We start from the raw sequence: 22,393 nt of genomic DNA, 5'->3' as shown, positions 1-22,393 counted from the left end.
GAGACCAGAGGAGGAGAAGGTGGATGGATGGATGGATGAATGGAGCGATGGAGGAAGGGGAGGCTTGACGATAAGAGAAAAATTCAGACTGGTCAAAGTTTCCTTTTTGCCAATCGTGCTCCTGATAAAGACAGCGCCTGCTCCGGAGCTGATAGAGGGGCTATCTCCCTTTCTCTCCCCCACTCCACCACCTCGCTCAGCCGCCAGTTAGTTTGCGTGGAGGAGTGTGTGTGTGTGTGTGTTGGGGGGTAAAAAAAAAAACACGAATGACCATATCAGTACAGCATCATGGTGCTACCATCAACCAGCCACCACGCAGCAATTAATATCGCTCCAATTACTGTTAAAAGGACAAGGCTGGGACAGGACGATAATGAACACATCCTCTCCTCCCCACTGGAGGAATTAAAACATACGCGCACGCACGCACGCACACACACGCACACACACACACACATGCTCAAACATGCAAACACAGCTTGAAAAGGAACTAGTGAGAAATGGTGTGCTAATCTTTGTGCACTGTTTAACTCATTGAAGACAAAAGAAACAACAAAATAAACAAACCTCGATAAGAAAGGTATTTTTCGTGTTATCTCCTTCTAGCTCTGTGTGTCTGTTTTCTGTTGTTGTTTATGAGTTGAATACATTTGCATCCCTGTTGTATTCACATCGATACAAGGGACAAGGTAGGACGACCGAAAGGACATGGGAAGACGGTGACACGATAGAAGAGAATGTTTTTTTCTTATATATTTTTTAATTGATTTCTGATGACGACGATTTAGGCTATTATGCAAAACCTATTTTCTCCTTATTTTTCTGTCAAATGCTGATTAAAGTTTACATTCCCTGCGTGCCTCCATGATCCAAAGCAAATACACAAGACGTGTGTGAATTGTGAACGGTCATGGCTGCTTCAGATGGATCATTTTAAGGTGAGACGCAACAAGTCAGAAACCATTTTGTCAGATAGATTAGTGACCATAGCAATCACGTGTATTTTTTGTTTACATTGATTTCCTTTCTGACAGTTGATATATTAAAAGTATCCACAAAAGGGACGAAGCAGAAATGCTTTTTTTACGACAAGCATATTTTCACATGTTCATTCAAACATCTTTTGAACTTGGAGATGAAGCAGGAAGGCAATCACATGATCCTTTTTATGGTTTTATAAGCAGAGAACTAATGATGGGACAGAGGGCAGGATTCAGGAAAGCACAGTGGCGCCACCGTGGGATGGCACAACAATTTACACCATCAATTGAATGTGATCATTTCATTGCCTTCAAACTTCTTGTCCAAGAGATCTTCAAAGTTGCACATTTTAGGAGCAATGTGCCAAGGTCACTGTCAAGGACATTAAGAGTGATACTGAACTCAACGCAACGAGAACGTGTGGGGCTCTACTCACCTGGACCGCTCCACTGCAACACCCCATCCTCTTCCTGCCCTTCATCTTCCTCTTTCCCACCACTGCGTGGCAGACGTTGCTCGTCCCCATCTTCGTCTGCCTCATCCGGGTCTCCATGAATGTCCCGTGTCCTCGGATCTAGATACAAGACGCACCAAGTCGTTAGTGAGAATTCCTATGAGCTTCAGACTAAATAAACCATTCATAATAACTGGCTTTCAAATCTGGACAGTCATCGACCTAATCTGGTGTGTTTGCAAACTCTGGATATTTGCCCGTGTGATGTGTGTGAATGTGTCTGGGCAGTGGCTGTTCCTGTCTGTTGATCAAAGGCTGCTGTGAAATGACTACCTGAGCTGTGTAACACAACACCTCGCCACACAGAAACGGGCCCTTTCATTGCGTCTACAACTCTGGAGAATCAGAGATGATGCGTTCACTCTTCCTGCTTTCACCTCCCTCATTTTGAGGCTACAATATTTCCACTTGTCTTCTGCCAGTATCTCATGATTTGTTTTTATCGTTAGCCACCACTCTTCTCTCTCGATCCCTCTGCGAAATGTGAGAGTGTCGAGGAACGGGGGATGTTCCAGGTTTTTTTTTCTTTCCGCTTTACCGCTAGCTTACCCTTGCTCTGTCACATTTAGCAAAAATTGAGGCTACCAGTGTATTTCCAATCAACGCTGATATAGATGCCATTGATCAAGCTGATTATAGTGATCAAAGAGATCCTTGTGTGGTTTGGCACATGATTTGACCAGTGTGTGTGTGTGTGTGCATGGGCTTCACGTGTGTGGTAATGCCAAGTGTTTATCCATGCATGTGACCTTTGCCTGTGGAGCTGCTATCAGTCTGTTTATCAAACGGTCGTGTCCCCTCCCTATTAGCACAACTCGTGATTAGTCAAGATTAGATCGATATATCGTTACATCACATCGCCTCAGACTATCTGAGTAAAGATCACTCTTTTCTTGTTCAAGAAGTCTTGCATCATATTCAGGACAAGGGTTGTATCAAATGAAGAAGTCTTTATGTTTGTCATACTTTTTTTTCAAGGTGTTTCCTTTCTAAATCGACACCACCTGCCATCTTTATGGCCTTAATAGTCTTTATTGTATGCAACAGCATGCTAAACCATCGCTTTTTTTGTCCCAACGTACAGAATGAATAAATACTGGGGCTGAATTCTTAACGTGAGGCTCGAAGACTTGTTTTGTTACTATCCACTTGTTCTTGGCACTATCAATTGACCAAAAAATAAATAACACATGAGGATGAGTACCTGTAACTAAAGATTTAGCCACTTTAACCTCTGCATATTTTTTTAGCCTCCAACAATTTAGCTTAGACTGCACAAAGGCCGTGTTTACCCTAACACTGCCACTTTGATAAAGAGCAATAGCGTCCAATCAATAGCCACCATAAAAGGTCAGATGACCAAGAGGCACACCCAACATTAATAATGTAACCATTGAAAGATCTGATCAAATAAAGCAACATTCCCACTCTCACACCCATACACACACATCAAATCACCCGATGGCTACCACTTTATGTAGCAACATACTGTACAACAACAAAGGACAATGCAAACACAAGCACACACACACACACACACACACACACACACAAATACCCCCACCCGTCTAAATAGTGCCATTATTTTCAGCTATAAATCACATTGAATGGCACATTGATTTTATCCCGCGGGGGATGAAGCGTGGGAGGGGAGCTGGAGACACAGTTATTGCATTTAATATTATCAATATTATCTCCCATATCATCTCAGACAGGGAGGCAGGTATCGGGAGGAGTCGACAGACACTTCTCTGCCAAAATCCTCCCTCCCCCAGTCTCAAGACAGTCTCTATCAATCTGATAAGCTCAACTTCCCCTGTCAAACTGGCAGGGCAAAGTCATCCAACAATCTCACCTCCTAACTCATTTCTATCATTCTTTTTTTGGCTTTCATTCTGCCCCTCTGTGTAGTTCTTCCTTCTTGCATATGCTGTCATGGCTGGACACAGGGTGACAAAAACTAGATGTGACCTTGCAATCGATATGTGGTGAAATCTTTGCAGCAGTTGCATCAAAGTGTGGACTGGTATTATTTATCCACAAACTTACAATCTAATAAAAACGATCAATGAAACAAAGAGCAAAATCACATCGAGGAAAAGCGTTTCATAAGCATGTCCTAAAAAGATAATTTAGCATTTGAGAGTTTTATACTAGCTATTATTTCAATAAAGTTGGCTTCTGTTTTTTTAAATAACACTTCTGGCCTTGTCCAGTCCATCACTTTAGGGAAAACAGTTAAAATATTAAAAACAACAATAAAAACAAGTTTGGAAGAAAATTGTGTGGTTTTTTTTCTTAGAGGAGCAAAGCTTAAAGAGTATTTAGATGATTCACTGTTTACTGCTTGTAGGTAGAATGTAAATCATATATGCAAAAAAAAAAGATACATTTGCGTCTGGCGAATCACTAACATATTATGGAAAAAAAAAATGAGTCAACTATCTAGTGCACACACCGTTTTAAACAAAGGGCACTCGTGCATCCGGTCTCTTGAGGTGTAGCAGAAGAGAATGTACGAGCCCAAACATTCCCAATTGGAGTATAGCCAAGCACCGTATCTTGAATTTCTCTCTTAACTCTCTGCTGGCTATAAAGCCATAAAATGGTTTTGAATAAAACACAAAGCTCTGCAAAGTATTCCCTCTCCTCAACTACTTATCAAAATGACGCTACTTTAAAAAAGAAAAACAGGCGGTGGTTTGCACATTGTAGTTGACATGTTCTACCTGTTTCTCCCACAGTCCTTAACCACATTTGCTTGCACTTTTGCTGAAGAAATTGGTGGTAGGCTTGCAAAGTCTTGTTTCTCTGTGGCACAGAAGTGCATGTAACTTTAAAACCTATATGCACCAATCCTAGACTGTTGCATTGTATTAGTTCTGGTGGTGAATTAATACCACATCCATCCATACATCTTCTGAAACACTCCTCCTTAAAAAAATGCTCAAAAATGGATGAGGTTGGCTCTAAAAAGGACATGAAAGTCAGAGGTCAAAACTGGGTCATACATTGACTAACTAATCAGTAAGCTTTTGGCCAGGCTTCCTGTGATCTAGAAGTATGATTACTGAAGCTTTTTGTAAAAACGGAACACGTTTGCGGCGGTTTAGAAATTCTGAGAGAGAGGGAGCGAAAGAGAGAGAGAAAGAGAGGGAGAATGTACGCGTGAGTGTGTGTGCAATAATAAAAAATTACTACAAAATGAGAAGGGTGTTAGGTAGAGAACTGAATGCATGCTTGCGTTACTGGTAGATTGTGTTTTTCTTGCTAGTTATCGGAGGCACTTATCACCTGTGTGTGTGTGTGTGTGTGTGTGTGTGTGTGTGTGTGTCAGCAATTGTCTCTCTTTTTCTCTCTTCCAGATGGCGGATAAGAGGCCTTGCCTTATTAGCCAGCGCTGGCCAGATAAAGACCTGGTATTGATCCCAGGTTGAAAGAGCAGGTTCGTCAAACATGGCTGATTTATAGAGAACTGATAATGACAGCGCTGGGAAACTGAGGAACCCTCGAGAACGGAGGAGTATATCAAGAGTGTGATGGGATGGTCCATGTTGGGGGAGGGATAGAACAAAGATGGTCAAACAAAACAGACAAGGGCGCTTCAGTAATAACATAGTAGGAACATGTTTTTTCTTTTATATTCCATCGTTCCCATAACCTACCGCTTACCCTTTTCTTGCATGCACACACACACACACACACACACACACACACACGCACACGCACACATGCACACACGGACTTTCCTAATCTCTAATCTTGTCTCGATTAGCACCTGACAGAATTTCCATGGCTTTATCAAACCAACCGAACCAACAGACGCTTATCACTTCCAGCCCCAAAATTTCACAAGTGCAGGAATTTTTGAGATTACAAAAACACAGCTAGAGAAATCTTGAATAAGTCAAAAGAATATGACTGAACACTCTGCTATCAGACGGTACAAGCGGGAGGCATGGGATAAGAGGTGCATTGAGGGGACAGATTTACCGGTCTCTAGATTGAGCCTGAGGATTTTTTTAGAATGTAGATATATTTTTAAAATATGATGAGGGGGCACTTTATTGGGTACAAATTTAAGGGGAAAATCACATACAGTAAGACAATCACATGGCAGCAAGGTCAAGGCAATCTGCTGAAGCTCAAACTAAGCTTTAGAATGGAGAGGCGTGGTGATTTAGTGTGAAATTTAGAATGGTACGGCGTTTCACATTCCTATTGAAGTGATCGATATAATCACGGTTATCAGTATTATCGTAACGTTGCTAAAATAAATGTAAACAAACAAAGTAGTGTGAGCTGCAGCTATTTAATGGATGTGCGTTACTGAGAAAACTAATTCAGTTTTTAAACAGCAGGTTGTTTGTGGTCTGAGTCTCAAGTTTTTCAGACGACTTATCAACAGCAGTTTAGTAAAAAAAAAAAAAGATTGCAGTTTATGTTTGTGGTGGCGGAGTTTTGACCATATGCTGCAGTTCCAGTAGGGTTAAAGGACAATGTTCTGAAAAGTTAGCTAGTTTTACGAAAAAGAAAACAATGGCAAAGAATCAGAGGTGACTGGTGAGGTGGTTTGAAGTGAGAGAAATATCAACCATTATTAATCATACATGGCCATACACAAATGCATGCAACCTTCAATTGTTGATTGTTCTGCATGGCAGCTGCCCGGTAATAACGTCCTGGAAATGTGATGACGACTTAGATTTTTCAACAGCATAATATGCGCTGGTTACCAGCATGTAAAATGAAACTGTGAAAAACAACCAATGAAAACTTACGTTGCCATGTTTCAGTAAGAATCTTTGTTCACTGCCAAAATGATCTTTGTACTGGCAACAGGCAGGCACATAATGCTGAAGAGGAAAGCTGGCCATTGTTACTGTTTTAGTCAACTAAATGTGTATATGGGTGACAAATTATTCAAGTTATCTCATAATTAATACATGTTGATTAATCAGGTGTCTAAACAGCTCTTCACACATGATACTGTAATGTGACAGGTAGAGGTGTCTAAATTGAGGATATAGATTTCTAAACTGAGGATACATTATGAAAACCAAAAGTAGAGATTCGTAAACTAAAGGTCAAGATTTCCCATGAATATTATTTTAGTAGGTTCCAAATTTTTCAAGGACACAAAAATGTTGCTTGCCTCCAACTTGCTTGTTTGTGATCAACAATTTATAATTGTTAATTGAACATTTGTGGTGGTTGATTGTTTGATCACTACAGATCAGACGAAAAATAGAAGTTAATTTACTCACCGTCGTATTTCTCATATTTACTATTAACAATATGTAAGATAAAATGTGTTTTAGATGTTTTTTTAAGGTGTTGTAAATACATAGTATGCTTGTTGGTGAAGCTGAATCAGCTTTATAGGCTTGTGCCAGGCATCTCACCTTCATTGTACGGTGGTGTGTAGGATGGTGGACTACTGCTGTCACCTTCTGCTGCTGAATCATCTAGGTCCGAGGCCTCTGCCTCCTCTCCTGAGAGGCCCAAGTTGTCAAGAGTGGCAGTCTCATTCTCGTCAAGATCACCAAGGGAACCTGCAGGGCAAAGATGAGGGGAAATGGAACAGACTGTAAATATAAAACTATTACAGGTTGGTGAGAAGTGAATGTTGGTAGGATTTTCTTTTTTTTTTTAATTGTTGTTATAAACGACGAAATATTGCCACAGAGGACTTTTATAGCACAGCCTAAAAACTATGAATCATCTTAAATTGAAATGCATTGTTGTTTTCTGTAAGGCTTCTTTTCCAGACAGTTTTCCCAACCAACCAAACCATTCGTTGTGTATAGTTAGTGGCATTGAAGGACTTGAGAAAAATTGTCTTATACTAGTAGCAGCACAAATCAAATGCAATTTAGAGAAAGAAAAGCAAACTGTCAAGACACAAAACAGACAAATACATCCAAATTAAACCAATGGTTTAAAAAAAAAAATGGTTTGAAGACAGGGACCCGTTTAATGATCTAATCCATAAGATTAATGGCAGAAGCCAAAGGGGACCTAAAGCCAAATTGCAGTATACCTAAAATTGAAGCTAAAAGAGTGATTAGTAAAGGGCTGATCTATATCAATTACAATTTCACAATCCCTGCTGACCATAGTAATTATACAGTACTTTTGATCTATTTTAGCCCGTTTGAAGATTACATCCATGAAAAGGGGTGAAAAAAGCGTTTTCATTATTAATGCCCCCTCTTTAAGATTAATATATCAGCCTTCTTAAAATAGTACATTTGGCGCTCGGAACCGTCTCTTGTTTGCTGGAATTCAAGCTTCAGTTATGATTCTTGGCTTGCTGCTTGGTTGCCAGACAATATTAGTCATCGTTTTCATTTCCCTGAAAGTCTGGGTAACCATTTCATTTAAAGCGGAAAGTCAACTCCAAAATATTTTTGGTGTTCTGTGCAGCCCAACAAATCGAACCAGTGTTCTGAATGATGTTTGGTTTGTGGAATATGGATTAAACAGGCAGAATCCAGTTGGTTTTATCCATTTCAGGGCGCTGCCATTTTGCCACTTGCTGCCGACTGAAAATGACATCACAGTTGCCAGGCCTCAGGTCACAACCAACCACGGGCCAGCTCACCAGTTGTCTGTCATTAAGCCGGGTGTTTAACTAATATTTGACAAATGTAATAAATACAAGACAATATATATCTACCGTTTTTTTCCGTGTATAATGCGCAAAATTTAACTAATTTATTGTCCTAAAATCTGGGGTGCGCATTATACATGGGTACAAATTTTTTTTAATTTTTTTTTTTTTTAATTTTTTTTTTTTTTTTTATTTTTTTTTTTTAAGAAAATCATGGTACAACAAAACCAACAACAGGACTGACCGACAATAGTGTGTTTGTACTGTGCTCTGGTCATTTCGTCAAAGAAGGGATAATAGTCCTCTTCTCTTCTTGACTGACAATGAATGTGATAGTTTAATACAATCAGCAAATAACAAAATGCGTATTACAGGTAATATTTTATTTCACAACACTTTGCCATGTTCCTTTCGTCTCTGCTGTTCACTTCAAACACGCTCCATACGAACGCAATGCTCTCGTATCAGACGCTTGCTCGATCACCTGCTCGTTTGCTGTCACAATGTACCCTACACAAATCCGAAACATTTGTTGCGGCTCCGAGTCACGACGAGGGGCAAGTTTTGGTTTCCAAGGGTGTTTTTATTCCTCTTCAACGTCTCTCCCATACAGAGCCGCCTTTTTCACATGTCCGCACGTCACTTTCCTCTCTTTTCATCTGATCGCGGTGGTGCCTTTACGGGCAGTCGGAGAAATCAACGCCAACAAAAAAAAAATACATCCAGCCTAGTTAAGACCATACCAAAGACTATAAAAATGGGACCCATTGCCTCCCTGCGTGTGTGACGATCATTGGGACTTAAAAAAAAAAAAAAAAAAAAAAAGCAAAAAAAAAAAAAAAAAAATTGGGTGCGTATTATACATGGGTACAGGCTTTTTTCCAGCATCAACATGCCATTTTTAGGGTGCGTATTATACATGGGGGCGCATTATACACGGAAAAAAACGGTATATTTAAAAAAGTGGGGGTACCCATCCATCCATTTTGAGCTCTTGAGTAAGGCAGACATGATTAATATAATGTGCTCCCTGTCAAGGGAGAACACCAGATGACGAAATACTAAAAAGAAGGAATGGCGTAAGGTTTGAAATTTAATTCAGAGGGAAAGCCATGATTCGCCCCACCCCTTTGCCTCAACCCAGACAGGTTGTGAATGAATTTTCTAATTTGATTGTGTCAAACCAGTCGAGGGATTGTTACAGAACTAAAGCCGTGACTTGGGGCGTATATATTTACAATACTGAAACAAAGGGGTCTATAATCTATACAAAGCACACAACAATGCCTGTGAATAAAGAAGCTTGTAGAAAAAGGGAGAGGCAATTTTTCTAATTCTGTTAATTTCACTTGCAAAGCAATTAAAAGCAGCCAGAGATAATGCTTGGAAACAATCGCTGCCTGACAAAGTGTTTCTGTCTTTGTAAATGAAACATCTTTAGGCTAATTTCAACTTCCACGCCTGCATGGTTCACTCTAATTTCAGATAAAAATTAACATAGCTAGATTTGGACCTTCATAAGAGAAAAAGATAGTTGAGAGGGGGAGAAGAAAAAGATCGATCCCATACACAATATTTTTAGAATTAGGCCAATGCCGTCCAAGCGTTGCTTTATCTAGTTTTCACTATCTATGAGGACATTTTCATACAATTAATTTTGCTTTAATCATAATTGTACAAAGGGACTTCTCTGTATAAAATTCCAATTACATTTTGTGTTTCAAATGTTAAGTTTGAATTGTGATTTCTTTCCTCATTACAGCCCCAGTTTAATGAATCAATCACTGCATCATTGCTTTCGGACATTGAATGGTAAAGAGAAAGTTTCGGGTTTCTTTTTTTTTTATCCAAGGAGAAATATCTTCTCCTTGTGTCTTGGAGAGTTGGTAGAAAGGATTGTGGGAGACTGTAAGATTTAACTGGTGGATGTTCCGCTTCATTTGCCCTTTAAAGTGTTAAGGCTATATTAATTGTTATTCTGTGATATATCCACTAGGAAAATTGGACGGAACTATTGGAGACCAACGAAAAAAGAATTGCACAAGGCACATATGTATTATCAATTGTGCTGAACTTATCAAATAGCACTGAACTTTCCGAGTTTTGAAATAATGACGTACAATCCACAGCTCATAAAAAGAGCCTTGAGCTGCCTAATTCCCAAACTCAATGACCACAGAAAAATAAAACTTAAGCACATTGCTAAGAATGAAAGCTACACAGAAATATCTAACTGACAGAAAAATGATACGATGATTAAGTAATAATAAATTCATTTCAATTTCAATTGAGAGGGTGTTTCCATTTGAAAAAGCTACAATTCATGTAAATGATGTTGTCTGAGTGACAAAACAAAACAAACATTTCTATATGATTGCGTAAAATCAGTCAGTTAATAAGAACATGGATTTTAAATAATCCCTGACAAGATGACAGGACATCTAGCAAAAGAAGAGGCTGCTTCAGATAAACACCCTTAAGATTAATTTAATCCATGAAACGCATGTAAATCTCTGCAAAAGTCTCTGCAAATCAAGATTTATTAATATACTTCTATACATTTTTAGTGCAATTGTTGCATTTTTGGACAGTAACAACATATGAAGCTTTTCTATATGTTATATGAAATATTTTATTTTTCATGTCATTTAACTTTGATACTTCCTACTATAGTAAGTGTAAAATTTCAATTTTGATACATTTTTCAATGCACATACAAAAGATCTATTATCCTAACCCAACAATTTAGGCTTTGAGCAAACAACAAAAGAACCACATTCTGCATTTTTCCCCCAGTGTAAAGGGTTTTCGCATAAAAATGACGAGGACAGCTCAAAGCTGCTGAACAAGAAACAAACAACTAATTTTGTACATTTCTTTACAAAAATCAACTCACTCAAAAATGTAATATTATTGAGGTGCTGTTTGTCGTGCACATCATTCCTAATCCACCAAAAAATTAGGCAGTATCAATATAGGGAAAATACTTAACGATGGCGTCCGCTCTCTATGTCCCATTCCGTTAAAGTCAATAAACAAACAGTAACGCATTTGGTTGTCCCGTCTGCAACGTGACATTTTCCTGTTTTTTTGTTGTTTCAGAGTTTCCCCCGTTTCTCAAGAAAAGTGTTTCTCAGTGTATTCTGAAGAATTATTGGGGTTTTGTAAATAAATAAATAAATAAAATACACCTAAATCTCAAATTTACGCGGACTTTGGGGTCCAGATTTAGGGAAATCGTTTTAACCCCGAAAGTGCGTTGTCTTGTTTGTCAAAGGGACATTTTGTTACGTTAATTTAGGTTAGGCATGTTGTTGGACAGTCGAAGGGGTCCTTTTGCCATCCGTCACCGTGAATTATCAAACACATCAAAGTTTGTTGACATTTTATTAAAAGAGAAGCAATACGCAGATGACAATATCGGGCGGATTGAGTAAGTCATTTTGATGCTATGTGAATTGGATGGAAGAGACTTGGGGCCACTGGATTGCCTATCCCTGATATAGACATGCATCTTTGTGAGGGGGGAAGCTGCTACCTGGAAAAAGCCCTGGCAGGCACGGGGAGAACATGCAAACTCCACAGAGGAAGCCAGGAGCCTGAATATAAAACCCACGGCCTCTGAATTGCAATTTAAAGAGAATTGAATTGGAATTAATTTTATATTAGGAGTAGCTTTATTCATACTGTGACTCAATTGTATTGTTGGCGGTGTATGCTCAGTGATGATCAAGAGCATCCCTTGTTCACACATGCAATGATGGTGTGAAGGCTTGTCAAAGTTTTAAATGAAAACAAGACTTTAATGTGGTGATGAATCTAAGTCCTTGCAGACACAGAGCGGCATCAAGATGAAACTGAGAAGAGTTTTGTAGAAGAGGAGAATACTTGAGCTGCTGCTCAGGGACTGTCGCTGTCTGTCTTAGAGAGGCACGAGGAGAGGCAGAACAAAGTGATGCAGCTGATGAAGGCACCCAAGATACTGCTTTATTAACTCTCCATCCACATCAAACCTGCGGCAGGCAGCTCGGTGATTAAACACTGAGACAACACACATCAAACCTGTATGCTCAACAAGCCTGATTAAACAGACGCAAGCCTCGCCGCTCTTACGCTAATAACCCAACGCACAGCGAGAAAAAGGGAGAGTAGGGGTGTACTTGTATCAGACAATCAGAAACTTGGAAAGAAAAACATGAGGAAAGGATATTTAAAGAAAGACAGGAGAGGGTGGGAGCATGACTTACGTGACTGAAAAGGAGCCACTTAGTGTGAAAATTGTTCAATCAATCGTTCACATGTAACAGCTCCCTTGGGCCATGCCCTACCTGCCACCAACTAATCCAAGCCATAAAATCAGAGAGCCCTTGAAATATAACTTATTGCAGTGTAGTCCCTTGACTTACAGGTTGAATTATTAATGGGGACACACTGGTGAGCCAAATCATTCATTTCCTTTATGAAGTAAATACAAAGACCATGAATCCCAACCTATCACAAAAAATACGAAATTTTTGGTAAAGCATTTAACTGTAAAATATATCTTTAAAAAAAACATGTGGTTTGAGAAATTTAATTAAGTCACCCACCCATGTAGTGCAATCGTGTGCACTGGAGCTTTGTTACTCTCCCCTCCACGGCAGCGAGGACTGAGCAGGTCTTGTTTAACTAACCAGCGAGAGCTCAGCGGACTTTAATGCAGGCGTTGATCAGATCCATCCTATTTAGTGCAATCGTTTTTTCAAGTTCATTATGACTGTTTATAGTGTGAATCATAAAACAATTGCATTTTTTAACTGTTATGAAACCCAAGGGGCGGCACGGTAGGGCACTGGTTAGCACGTCCGCCTCACTGTTCAGAGGTTCGATTCCTCCTCCGGCCCTCCCTGTGCGGTGTTTGCATGTTCTCCCCGTGCCTGCGTAGGGTTTCTCCGGGAACTCCGGTTTCCTCCCACATTCCCAAAACATGCATGGTAGGCCAATTGAGCACTCCAGATTGCCCGTTGTCACGTGTGGGCGCCGCCGGCCGCTCGGCCACGCCCCCCTATCACCCTGATCACCGCCACCTAGCGCTGGCTCATCAGGAAGTCTATATTAGCGTGACCAGCGCAACTCCAGTTGTCAGCTTGTCTTGTCATGTCCTTGTCCGCATCGATCTTAGAACGCTTGACTCCCCTGTTTCCTGATGATTCGGTCCTTGTCCAGTCAGTCTTGTCCCGCTTTTGCAGCAGCAGTCGTCCGCTCCAGAAGAGTCCTGTCATCCAGCCACCCACGCTCAGCGAATACAGCCTCGCCCGTCCACCGCTCCAAGACTCCATCGATCCCCTTCCCTTTCACAATAAAGTCTGGTCGCTCTGTATATGGCTGTACTGTTCAATCTTTACACCCGTGAGTGCGAGTGCGGATGGTTGTTTGTCTCTGTGTGCCCTGTGATTGGCTGGCAACCGGTTCATTGTGTGTCATTGTGCCCACTGCCCGTTGACTGCTGGGATAGGCATAGGGTCCAGCACGCCTGTGACCCCCGTGGGGACAAGTGGTACGGAAAATGGATGGATGGATGGATGGATGGATGGATGGATGGATGGATGGATGGATGGATGGATGGATGGATGGATGGATGGATGGATGGATGGATGGATGGATGGATGGATGGAAGGATGGACGGGCGGACGGACGGGTGGATGAAACCCAAGACGTTATACGCGTGACCCTTTTTTCCCTAATGAGAGACCAAATACCTACACGGGAATTTGAAAGTCTTCAATACCCTGAGTTCAAAAGAATTCAAGGCCTCTTTACCTTGACTGCATACATGTCTAAATGAAGAACATTCTCTCGGTCTCTATCCTTCATTCTACTTTCTGACCTGCTGTCTCCCTCATTTCTCTCCTTATCTATCTCATCGCCTCTTTTACTTTATTCCTCTTTGTGGCCCTTTTAATATCGCTTCTGCTCTCTCCCCATTCCTTATAGCACCACCCTCCTGTTCTCTCTCTCTCTCTCCTTCACCTCCATCTCTTCCTCCTCCTCTTATTTTTCAGCGAAAAAACGTAGTGACTGGGAGCGTCACTCTGCGGATAGCTGGGAGCCGTTGGCGGTTATCGGCTCCTGCAGACTCTCTCTCCCGGTCTGATCTGTCTCCTCTTCATTAAGCAAATACGCCGACGTGGAAATGAAAACATAATAGCTATTTGATTTCCAGCGAGATATTTTGCATATTGGTTCGGAGCTGATAGCGGAATTTCATCAAGTCGTTTTTTTTTTCTCCCCTCTCTCTGTCTCTCTCCCCCACTCCCTCTCCTGCCATCACTACTGCCACTGCTTTTCCCTCCATCCCCCCACCACCGTCTTCCCCGTCCCCCCTCCCTCCCTCCCTCCCTCCATCCACACACTTTAAAAACTGCATTACTGAGATGTGCCGACTTTCAGAGAGATTTCTTTGCATTGCTGGGAAGAGGGGAAAAAAGAAATCTGGTTCCCCAGGAAGACTACTTAAACGATTAAATACCCCCCATTCTCATCTTTTTTTTGCTTCTCCCTCTTTTGATAACAAGGAAGAAAATTTAAAGAATTCACAGTGCTTTAGGTTGACTGCACTAATCAGAGATAGGAGGGAGAAAATTAACTCCTTAATGAGCAGAGCTGTCTCCCTGATAAAGGTTCTGGTGAGATGGCAAAGTGGGACACTGGCTGAACCTTTGGAGAGAGACAGTAAGGGGAAGATGGAAAGTGATAGAGCTGGCCAGTGGATGGCTTGTAATCGAAACAGAATGAGTTAGACTTGACACCATGCAGAGGAACAATTAGTTTTGCTTCCTTCTCCTCTGAGGAGATATTTGCTTCTGGAGGTACGAGAGGGGGACAGGTAGTGAGATAATAGCGATAACGGCCTCATAGCATCACAGATACCCTTCGTGCATTGCCTTGGCGCCAGACGTGATGAATGGTCCGGACGTGGAGTATATCCTTCATGCCCCACTGAGAGAAAAACTAGTCCTGGAGAAGAGGATCAGCAGCTTCTTCAACACAGGACTACAGTATCTGATAGTCCGGTGCCTCTCACGAGGACTATTCACTGGCCCTGAACCCAAAGAAAAGAATCTCCCCGTTGCTGTGCTCAGTCTTGGAACAGTATGTTGCTTCGAGCCTGATAGCAGTGTGCCGTGTTGGAGCTCCAGCTAGTCTGGTAACTGAACACTGACAGTACACAGATGTGGAAAGATCTAATGCGCTGCGATGTCAAAATTATTTTGTAATTGATGAAAACTGTCTTCTTGTCTTTTTTCCCCTCCAACAGTCATCCCAAAGGCTCATATTATACCACTTAACCTCAGTACACGATTACACTTTTCAGAATTAGATAAGCAGTACTTGACTAGCACCTGTAATCACTTCTGGTTCTTGGATCACCACTAGCAGATGAAAAGGGCAATACACAAAAAATAACTTTTTGTGAGATTTTGTGATTTTTGTGAGATTTAATGCCATTTAATGGGATGGATGGATGGATGGATGGATGGATGGATGGATGGATGGATGGATGGATGGATGGATGGATGGATGGATGGATGGATGGATGGATGGATGGATGGAACGAACGAACGAACGAACTATTACAGTAGAAGTCAAGTAAACTTTTTCTTTTTTTCCAATAATAGGCTCTTTGTGCCCCCCCCCCTCGTCTAAATATTCTATTTGAACTAATATTGTGTTGTGTTACTGCCACCTGCTGTCAACTGAAATGGAAATCACAATGCCCACGGACTCGGCTTGCAGACATCACAGCTCACCTGTCGTCTGAGTGCTCTCAAGGCGAGCGCGTCAGCACTGTGATGTCAGTTTTAGTCGACAGCAGGTGGCAGTACGGAAACAAATGACAACCCCCTGAGAAAAACGAATGGATTTTTTGGAGTAAATCTTATTAGGTATACATGTATGTGTATATATACATGGGATTTCACTGTATTATTGCAAAGAAAATGTTTGGCTTGACTTCCCCTTAAAGGGTATTTTAGTTGCCTTCATGGATCTTAAATTTGAACTATTTGGCAAACATTTTGCGAGCATTTGCAACCTTGAACGAATCCTGACAAACTCGCAATTATTTGCCGCTCATGGGATGGGCGCTTAAACAAAAGTATTTTTGCTTTGTTTGATAACTTATTATAACAATAGGTGCAACATCTTTAAAACTGCTGTTCAAGTCATCAGCAAATCCTGTGGAAATGGTCTCTACATCTAATGAGCATGCGTCACATAACTACTGACATGTTGTTGATAACATATTCGAGATGATGCATGTCATATTTCATCACCTCTGACAGAGATTTAATCAGACTTATTTGGCTCCTATAACGTCACCTCTCTGCTCCTCAGATGATCTCTTCTTTCATCGTTGTTGCACATTGAGTTTGGCGCATTTTGTAAACAGTTTCCATAAAATAAAGTAATGGTCTCCAGATTGCATTTTGAAGCAGAGTATCAAGGAAACAACATGTTTGCAATTTAATGTGACATAGTCTCTAAAGAAAAAGTATTGTACTTTATATCGTAATGTAGAATTAAGGTGTTTCACATTCAGTAGCAAAGATACTTTCTGTTGAGTTGGATCAAATCTTTCCTCTGGTGCTGTATTCGGTTTCAGCGTTTCTGGCAGCACTTCAGACGCTCAAAAAAAAAAGTACTACTCAAGGACAACCCACTTTCACATACGCCACTCAGAATAATATGGTCGTCATCATAATACAGCAGACCTGTATAATACTGTGTATAATGCATGTAATGGTAAATCTTCAACGACGCTTTTGCACTCGATATGCAGGCAACTAACTGCTAGCAATGTCGGTTCGCTTCTTTTGCATTCATTAGGTGGTGTCCATGTTTTAGGTGCACATCGCTTCACCTCGTTATTACACGGAGGTGGGGCTCGGATTCCAAACTACGAACATGACTTGTCAAGCCATGCTTATAGTCGACGTCAAATTGAGTCGTTCCCAAAATTTTTGCCAGCAAGTTGCAAGTCCAAAAGATGGCAACTTGAATCCAACTCGAGTCAAGACATAATGTATAACTTGAGTCCCCCACCTCTAGCTATTACGCAACCCACATCAACACAAATTTAAAGCATGAGGCCATGTTTTTACTAGATAATTTCCCAGTAGCTTTGAAACAACAGAAAGACCGGAGATGCTTAATGTGATGCCATGCACGTGGTCAATTCACAAAGTATTTAGAGCAAATAAACATACAGTGCTGTATGTGTCATTAGCAAGTCTGGGTTGGCTCAGGTCCAAAAGTTTGGTTTTTGTTTCCATTTTGTCGAAAACGAAAAGCAGCATCAATGCTTAAAAGGTCTGTAGTTATGTTGTTTGGGTTTCCTGCCTAATGGCTCCACCAGTCACATGAAGGAAGGGCCTGGATGCAATGTGGTATTTTGATATTTAATGTGGCAGAATAGCTAATCAAATCAATTTCCTGTGCATTTATGATGTAACCGAGATAGCAAATTTTGAGAACAGAGGTTAAAAACAGGTGTTGTTTGAAATCGCAAAAGGAAGGGGTGGAGTTTTCAATAAGAGTGATAAAGAGCAGTTACCATGCAGCCTGAGCTAAGACCCTGGACTATTGAAGCCAGGCATGCAGACGAGAAAGCCAGCTGATAAGCTCCGCTGATAAAAGATGGAAAATAGCAGCAGATTTGAACTTTCCCACCATCCTAAGATCCATGAGAGAAGGAGGGGTTGAGTCTACTTACTTATTGAATCACTCTTCCTATCTAACACCCCCAACACACACACACATCACTGTTCCCCCAGAAACACCGCAACAAGGCTAATACACAGTAGAAAGATACGAGGATGATTTCTCCAAATGCACAGAATGCATGGAATTCAGTGAAATAACTTCCAGCCTTCTTAAGAAAAAAAAAAAATAGTACCACATGTGTGACTCACCTCACTCCACAGTCTCTCCCTCTAGCTACAAAGATTCTTGACCTTGAGGAGAATGGTGAGAATTTTCACACAGTGTGATGAAATAAGGTCATTGGGGTATCCAGCTTGCCGATCCAAACACATTATCATGTCTGGAACGGCAAGTTTACCAATTCAGTGGCATGATTATGTTCACGACAATGTCTCGTTTAGAGTAGTACAGGAACCAACGGTAGGAAGACCTAAATGTAAATACCAGGGGGCCTTTAGTTGAGGGTTTATTATTTCAATAAGACACATGAATAAGGTTACCCTGAGATCTGCAAATTGGCTACTACGTATTACAGTCCATTGTTACAAATGTATGGTCCATACTAGCATGTCCATTATGCTATGATTCAGCCTGAACACTCATAGTCCAATGACTTTTCATATTTGCGACGAGTTTCCAGAGGCTGACCCGCTTCTGCAACCTTAAGTGGTGACGGGCACACATTCAATTCGATAAGGACAAATGAAGTGCTCAAAAGTAACACTAATCATTTGGATTAGCCCAACATCTTATCTCTCAACATATTTGATGAAGGTATTCATCACACCGGATGGTTGTTCGACAAAGTAACACTCTTTCGCTCATCCTCAAAACGACAGCGGCCTTCATAATTACTCTTTATCGGAATGTCAACTGAAAACTCGTGTTAACTCTAAAGCTCCACAGGCAGATCAAACACAGACACACACACACATTTCTGTTGCTTTCAGAGACTAAACAACTCCGAGGGAGGAAGGAACAACAGCCCGTACAAAGAGGGAAAAAAACATTCATGGAAAGTGTAACAATATCTTCCCTGAGGGTTGTTTCACTTTGACAGTGTGGTGGGATTGAGTGGATTTCATTTCTATGCTATATTTCAGCTTTTTTTTTTTTATTTTTAAAATAAAATGTAATGTTGCCAAATAAGAAAACCTACTAAAGCACAGAAGAACACTTTACTTGGGCTTCAAACTGCTGCCAAATGCCAACTCAACTGTAATTGACAGTAATTCCTAAATGGTGGTCAGTGCCAGAAAAGCCTACATTTCAGTCTAACCTGTGTTTTATTTCAATAACACTGTGGTGGAGTTTAAAGGCTAATTCAAAAAGAAAATAATCCTTTCATTTCTCAAACAATTAAAATGAAACTCATGGGTAGTTTCCATCTTCATACATATTTAAAAAAACATATTCAGAGAATAATGTTATAATTTAGGACATTAACTTTCACTCCTACTTACTTTACATTGTGAATGTTCAATATGAACGATCAAAACGTGTCTTTCAAAATTCCATTTGATGGGACAAAGCTCAAATTTATTGACGAGAACCATCTTAATTTTGATAAATTCGTTGAGATTATAAAGACATGACAGAGATATGGGTCCTCTTTTCGTTGGAAAGGAAACCAATTATAAAGACATACAAAAATGTTAAGACAGTCAGGAGCTGGAACATAATTACCTGCTTTTATGATTTAATAATCCTCTACTTTTAATATGCCTATTGGTTAATGCCCATGCTGCACTGTAAATTATAAATGCATTACTGCAACATCCAAAGTATGTGAGCGACCTCTTGAAAATCTGAAGTTATATTGCTAAAGACAGAGAAGGGGATACAAAATAAGCAAAGTAAAAGAAAAGAGAGAGAGAGAGAGAGAGAGAGATGAGATGAGATGCGATGGGCTTGTGGGGAGGGGGGGGGGGGGCCAACAGTCACTTGGCTTTGCAGCCGTTATCTCCGCCTCCTGTCACAAGGCTTAAAATAAAAATAAAAATAAAGTGAGATGGTGGCAGCAGTGTTGGGATGATAGCCCTGTGGAGCATGAAGAGGGGATGTAAAGGAGATAGCTGGTTAAATATAACCTATTGCATGGCTGGCAGCAGCAAAGAAAGGAGGCATTTTCAAGAGGCAGGGCATCAGTGGAGCCCTCGTTGCCCTGATAATCCACGTTACTAAGTGTGCGTGTGTGTGTGTGTGTGTGTGTGTTTGTGCGCAAAAGACAGCCATAATTACTCTGCAGATGGAAAAAACACACATAACACACGACCATGAAAGCTAAGTCATGAAGGATTACTTTAGCACACGGACAAAGGAAACACACACATAAAAAGGGAGCAGAGCCAAGAAAAGATGCGCTCACTTACATCTACATATCTTTCTGCCTTGCCAAAGGAAGTATCAGCAGCCCCCTCTCGCTCACCCCCTTTACAACGCCAAAAGTCACAACAGGGTTTTGATGGGAAAAATGTGCTTTCCTCAGATGATGGTTAGATAGGGGGAGTACAGCCAAATGTCAAATATGATAAATGGAAGGGTGCAGAGACAAGATCACTCACACAGCACAGGCAGGCAGGCAGGCAGGCAGGCAGACACACGGGGAAATACTCCCTCTCTTCATTTGGGCATATAAGAAACATACAACAGGTTACAACTGTTTCTTCCATGTTAAAAGTCACTTAGGGTGCCTTGTTGGTTTCTATACTGTGCAATGAACCAACTTCGATAAGTTATATAAAAAAAAAGGACTGACAGGTTGTGTATTTAGTTTCAACTAATGCTTGCAACTTTGATTTTAAGGCACTCATACACAAGGCTATTTTAAAAAGAAATTTTTACTTTTGGCCCCACGTTTAAAAAAAAACGCAGTGTTCTTCAATAAGATAATTTTGTTGATGTAGTGTTTTTTTCCATGCTGTATATGTTTGTGATTTCCCAACCTTGTCTGCCTCTGTTACAACCTGACATTCAAAAAAAAATGCACATAACACATGACCAAACCACTAATGAACTTGCACACAAAATGTTTCCTCGGCTTTCCAAAGACGCGCATGACAGGCCGATTGACCACTTCAAATTGTCAGTAGGTGTGATAGTGACAATGATTGGTTGTTTGTCTAAACCGTATGTGCCTTGTGCCCAGATCCGCCCGAAGTCAGCCGGGATAGGCTCTAGCACTCCCATGACCGTCATGAGGATAAGTGGTTCAGATAGATGGATGGATGGACGGACGGATAGGGCAAGCTGAAATCAAGTCAAGCAAACTCTCACGTCACCATGCTGGCCAACTAACAAAATAAAAGCCGATTATGGATATTGCATTGCCATCAATGTATTTTTTTGGTAAGTTAACCTTTGCGTTGGTGGCATGTACGTAAGTATGATACCCACCCCGCTTTTATTTGTCGATTAAGCCTCTCCTGATTTTGAACATGTGCCTCCTCTTCTAAAATGAAACACTGTTGACTAGATTAACTCATGGTAACCTCAGTATCTCATCATCTGCTGACATCTGTGATAGCATCAAGTCTTTGCAGGACTTTATCGAGTCTAATGTCTTTTGAGGCCATGGAGCCTCGCCTTGTTCAGTGTGTGTGTGTGTGGGGGGGGGCAAGAGAGTATGACGGAAGACATTATTTTAATATCTCACTGGTGTGGATTGCTGATAATGTTTTAAGGCAAGGCCCAGTGGAACGAGTGGCGGTAGTACCTATCTGTAATTAGTAACCATTCGCTATCACTGATAAGATAAACTATGCCTGACCTTTTCCATTTGTCACCATGGTAACCAGAAACACCCTCACCCAAGCACAGAAGCACTCCTTTTGTATTATTTCTCTGATGAACCTGCAAATAATGCCAGAGATGTGAGGAGTCGATGGGATGATTAATAATTGTCTTTACAGTTTTGTGTGTGTGTGTGTGTGTGTGTGTGTGTGTGTGTGTGTGTGCGCACATGTGCACTGAGGAAAGGAGGGGGCAGCCAGTGTCAATCAGTCGTGAGATTGACGTGGCTTGGCTTTTTGAAGTGAATAATGGAAATTTAGTAGGAATCCAACAGCTTATCCAACCATGGCAGAGCTATACATCGATGAATAATGAATGCAAGATGCCGGGTTTACCCTCACTTCGCACACACACACACACACACACACACACACTTTGTGGTTTAGAGTGCTGGCCCTGTTTTTTTGATTAAAGGAACTTGAAAAGAGATACAAGGTGAAATCTGTGATGAATGTCAGCGATCAAGTGGCCTTTCTTGGAAAATTTCACAGTGAGGATTGTGTGAGATATATTCAAGTGTAAAATATGATTAATAAACGTAGACTGGGAGCATAATCTACTAAGCGGAAGTTTGTATTAGTACGTACATATACACACACAGGTTGGTACCCTGTTAATGAATGAAAAAGAATACAAACTAATGGTGGAATAATACAAATGTGATGAAAATGAATTAGTCGCTCAGTTGTAGATTACCTAATCAATTAATTTTGACACCTCAACTGAAGAAAAATCGCAACTACATA

The 22,393-nt window shown here is 40.8% G+C and overlaps 1 protein-coding gene across 2 annotated transcripts in view; it reads right to left on the bottom strand.

The window, feature by feature from the left end:
• zfpm1 (zinc finger protein, FOG family member 1) overlaps positions 1-22,393 on the bottom strand; it is a 75,630-nt gene that overhangs the window by 31,803 nt on the left and 21,434 nt on the right. For both annotated transcript variants that reach the window (XM_037254649.1, XM_037254650.1), the window contains exons 2-3: positions 6,901-7,050; positions 1,418-1,555 (exon numbers count right to left, since the gene is read on the bottom strand). In XM_037254649.1, coding sequence (XP_037110544.1) covers positions 1,418-1,555; positions 6,901-7,050 — 288 coding nt within the window. The remainder of the gene's footprint in view (positions 1-1,417; positions 1,556-6,900; positions 7,051-22,393) is intronic.

Source organism: Syngnathus acus, chromosome 6 (assembly GCF_901709675.1).
Source record: "Syngnathus acus chromosome 6, fSynAcu1.2, whole genome shotgun sequence".
NCBI lineage: Eukaryota > Metazoa > Chordata > Actinopteri > Syngnathiformes > Syngnathidae > Syngnathus > Syngnathus acus.
This window is presented reverse-complemented; position numbering and strand designations above follow the sequence as displayed.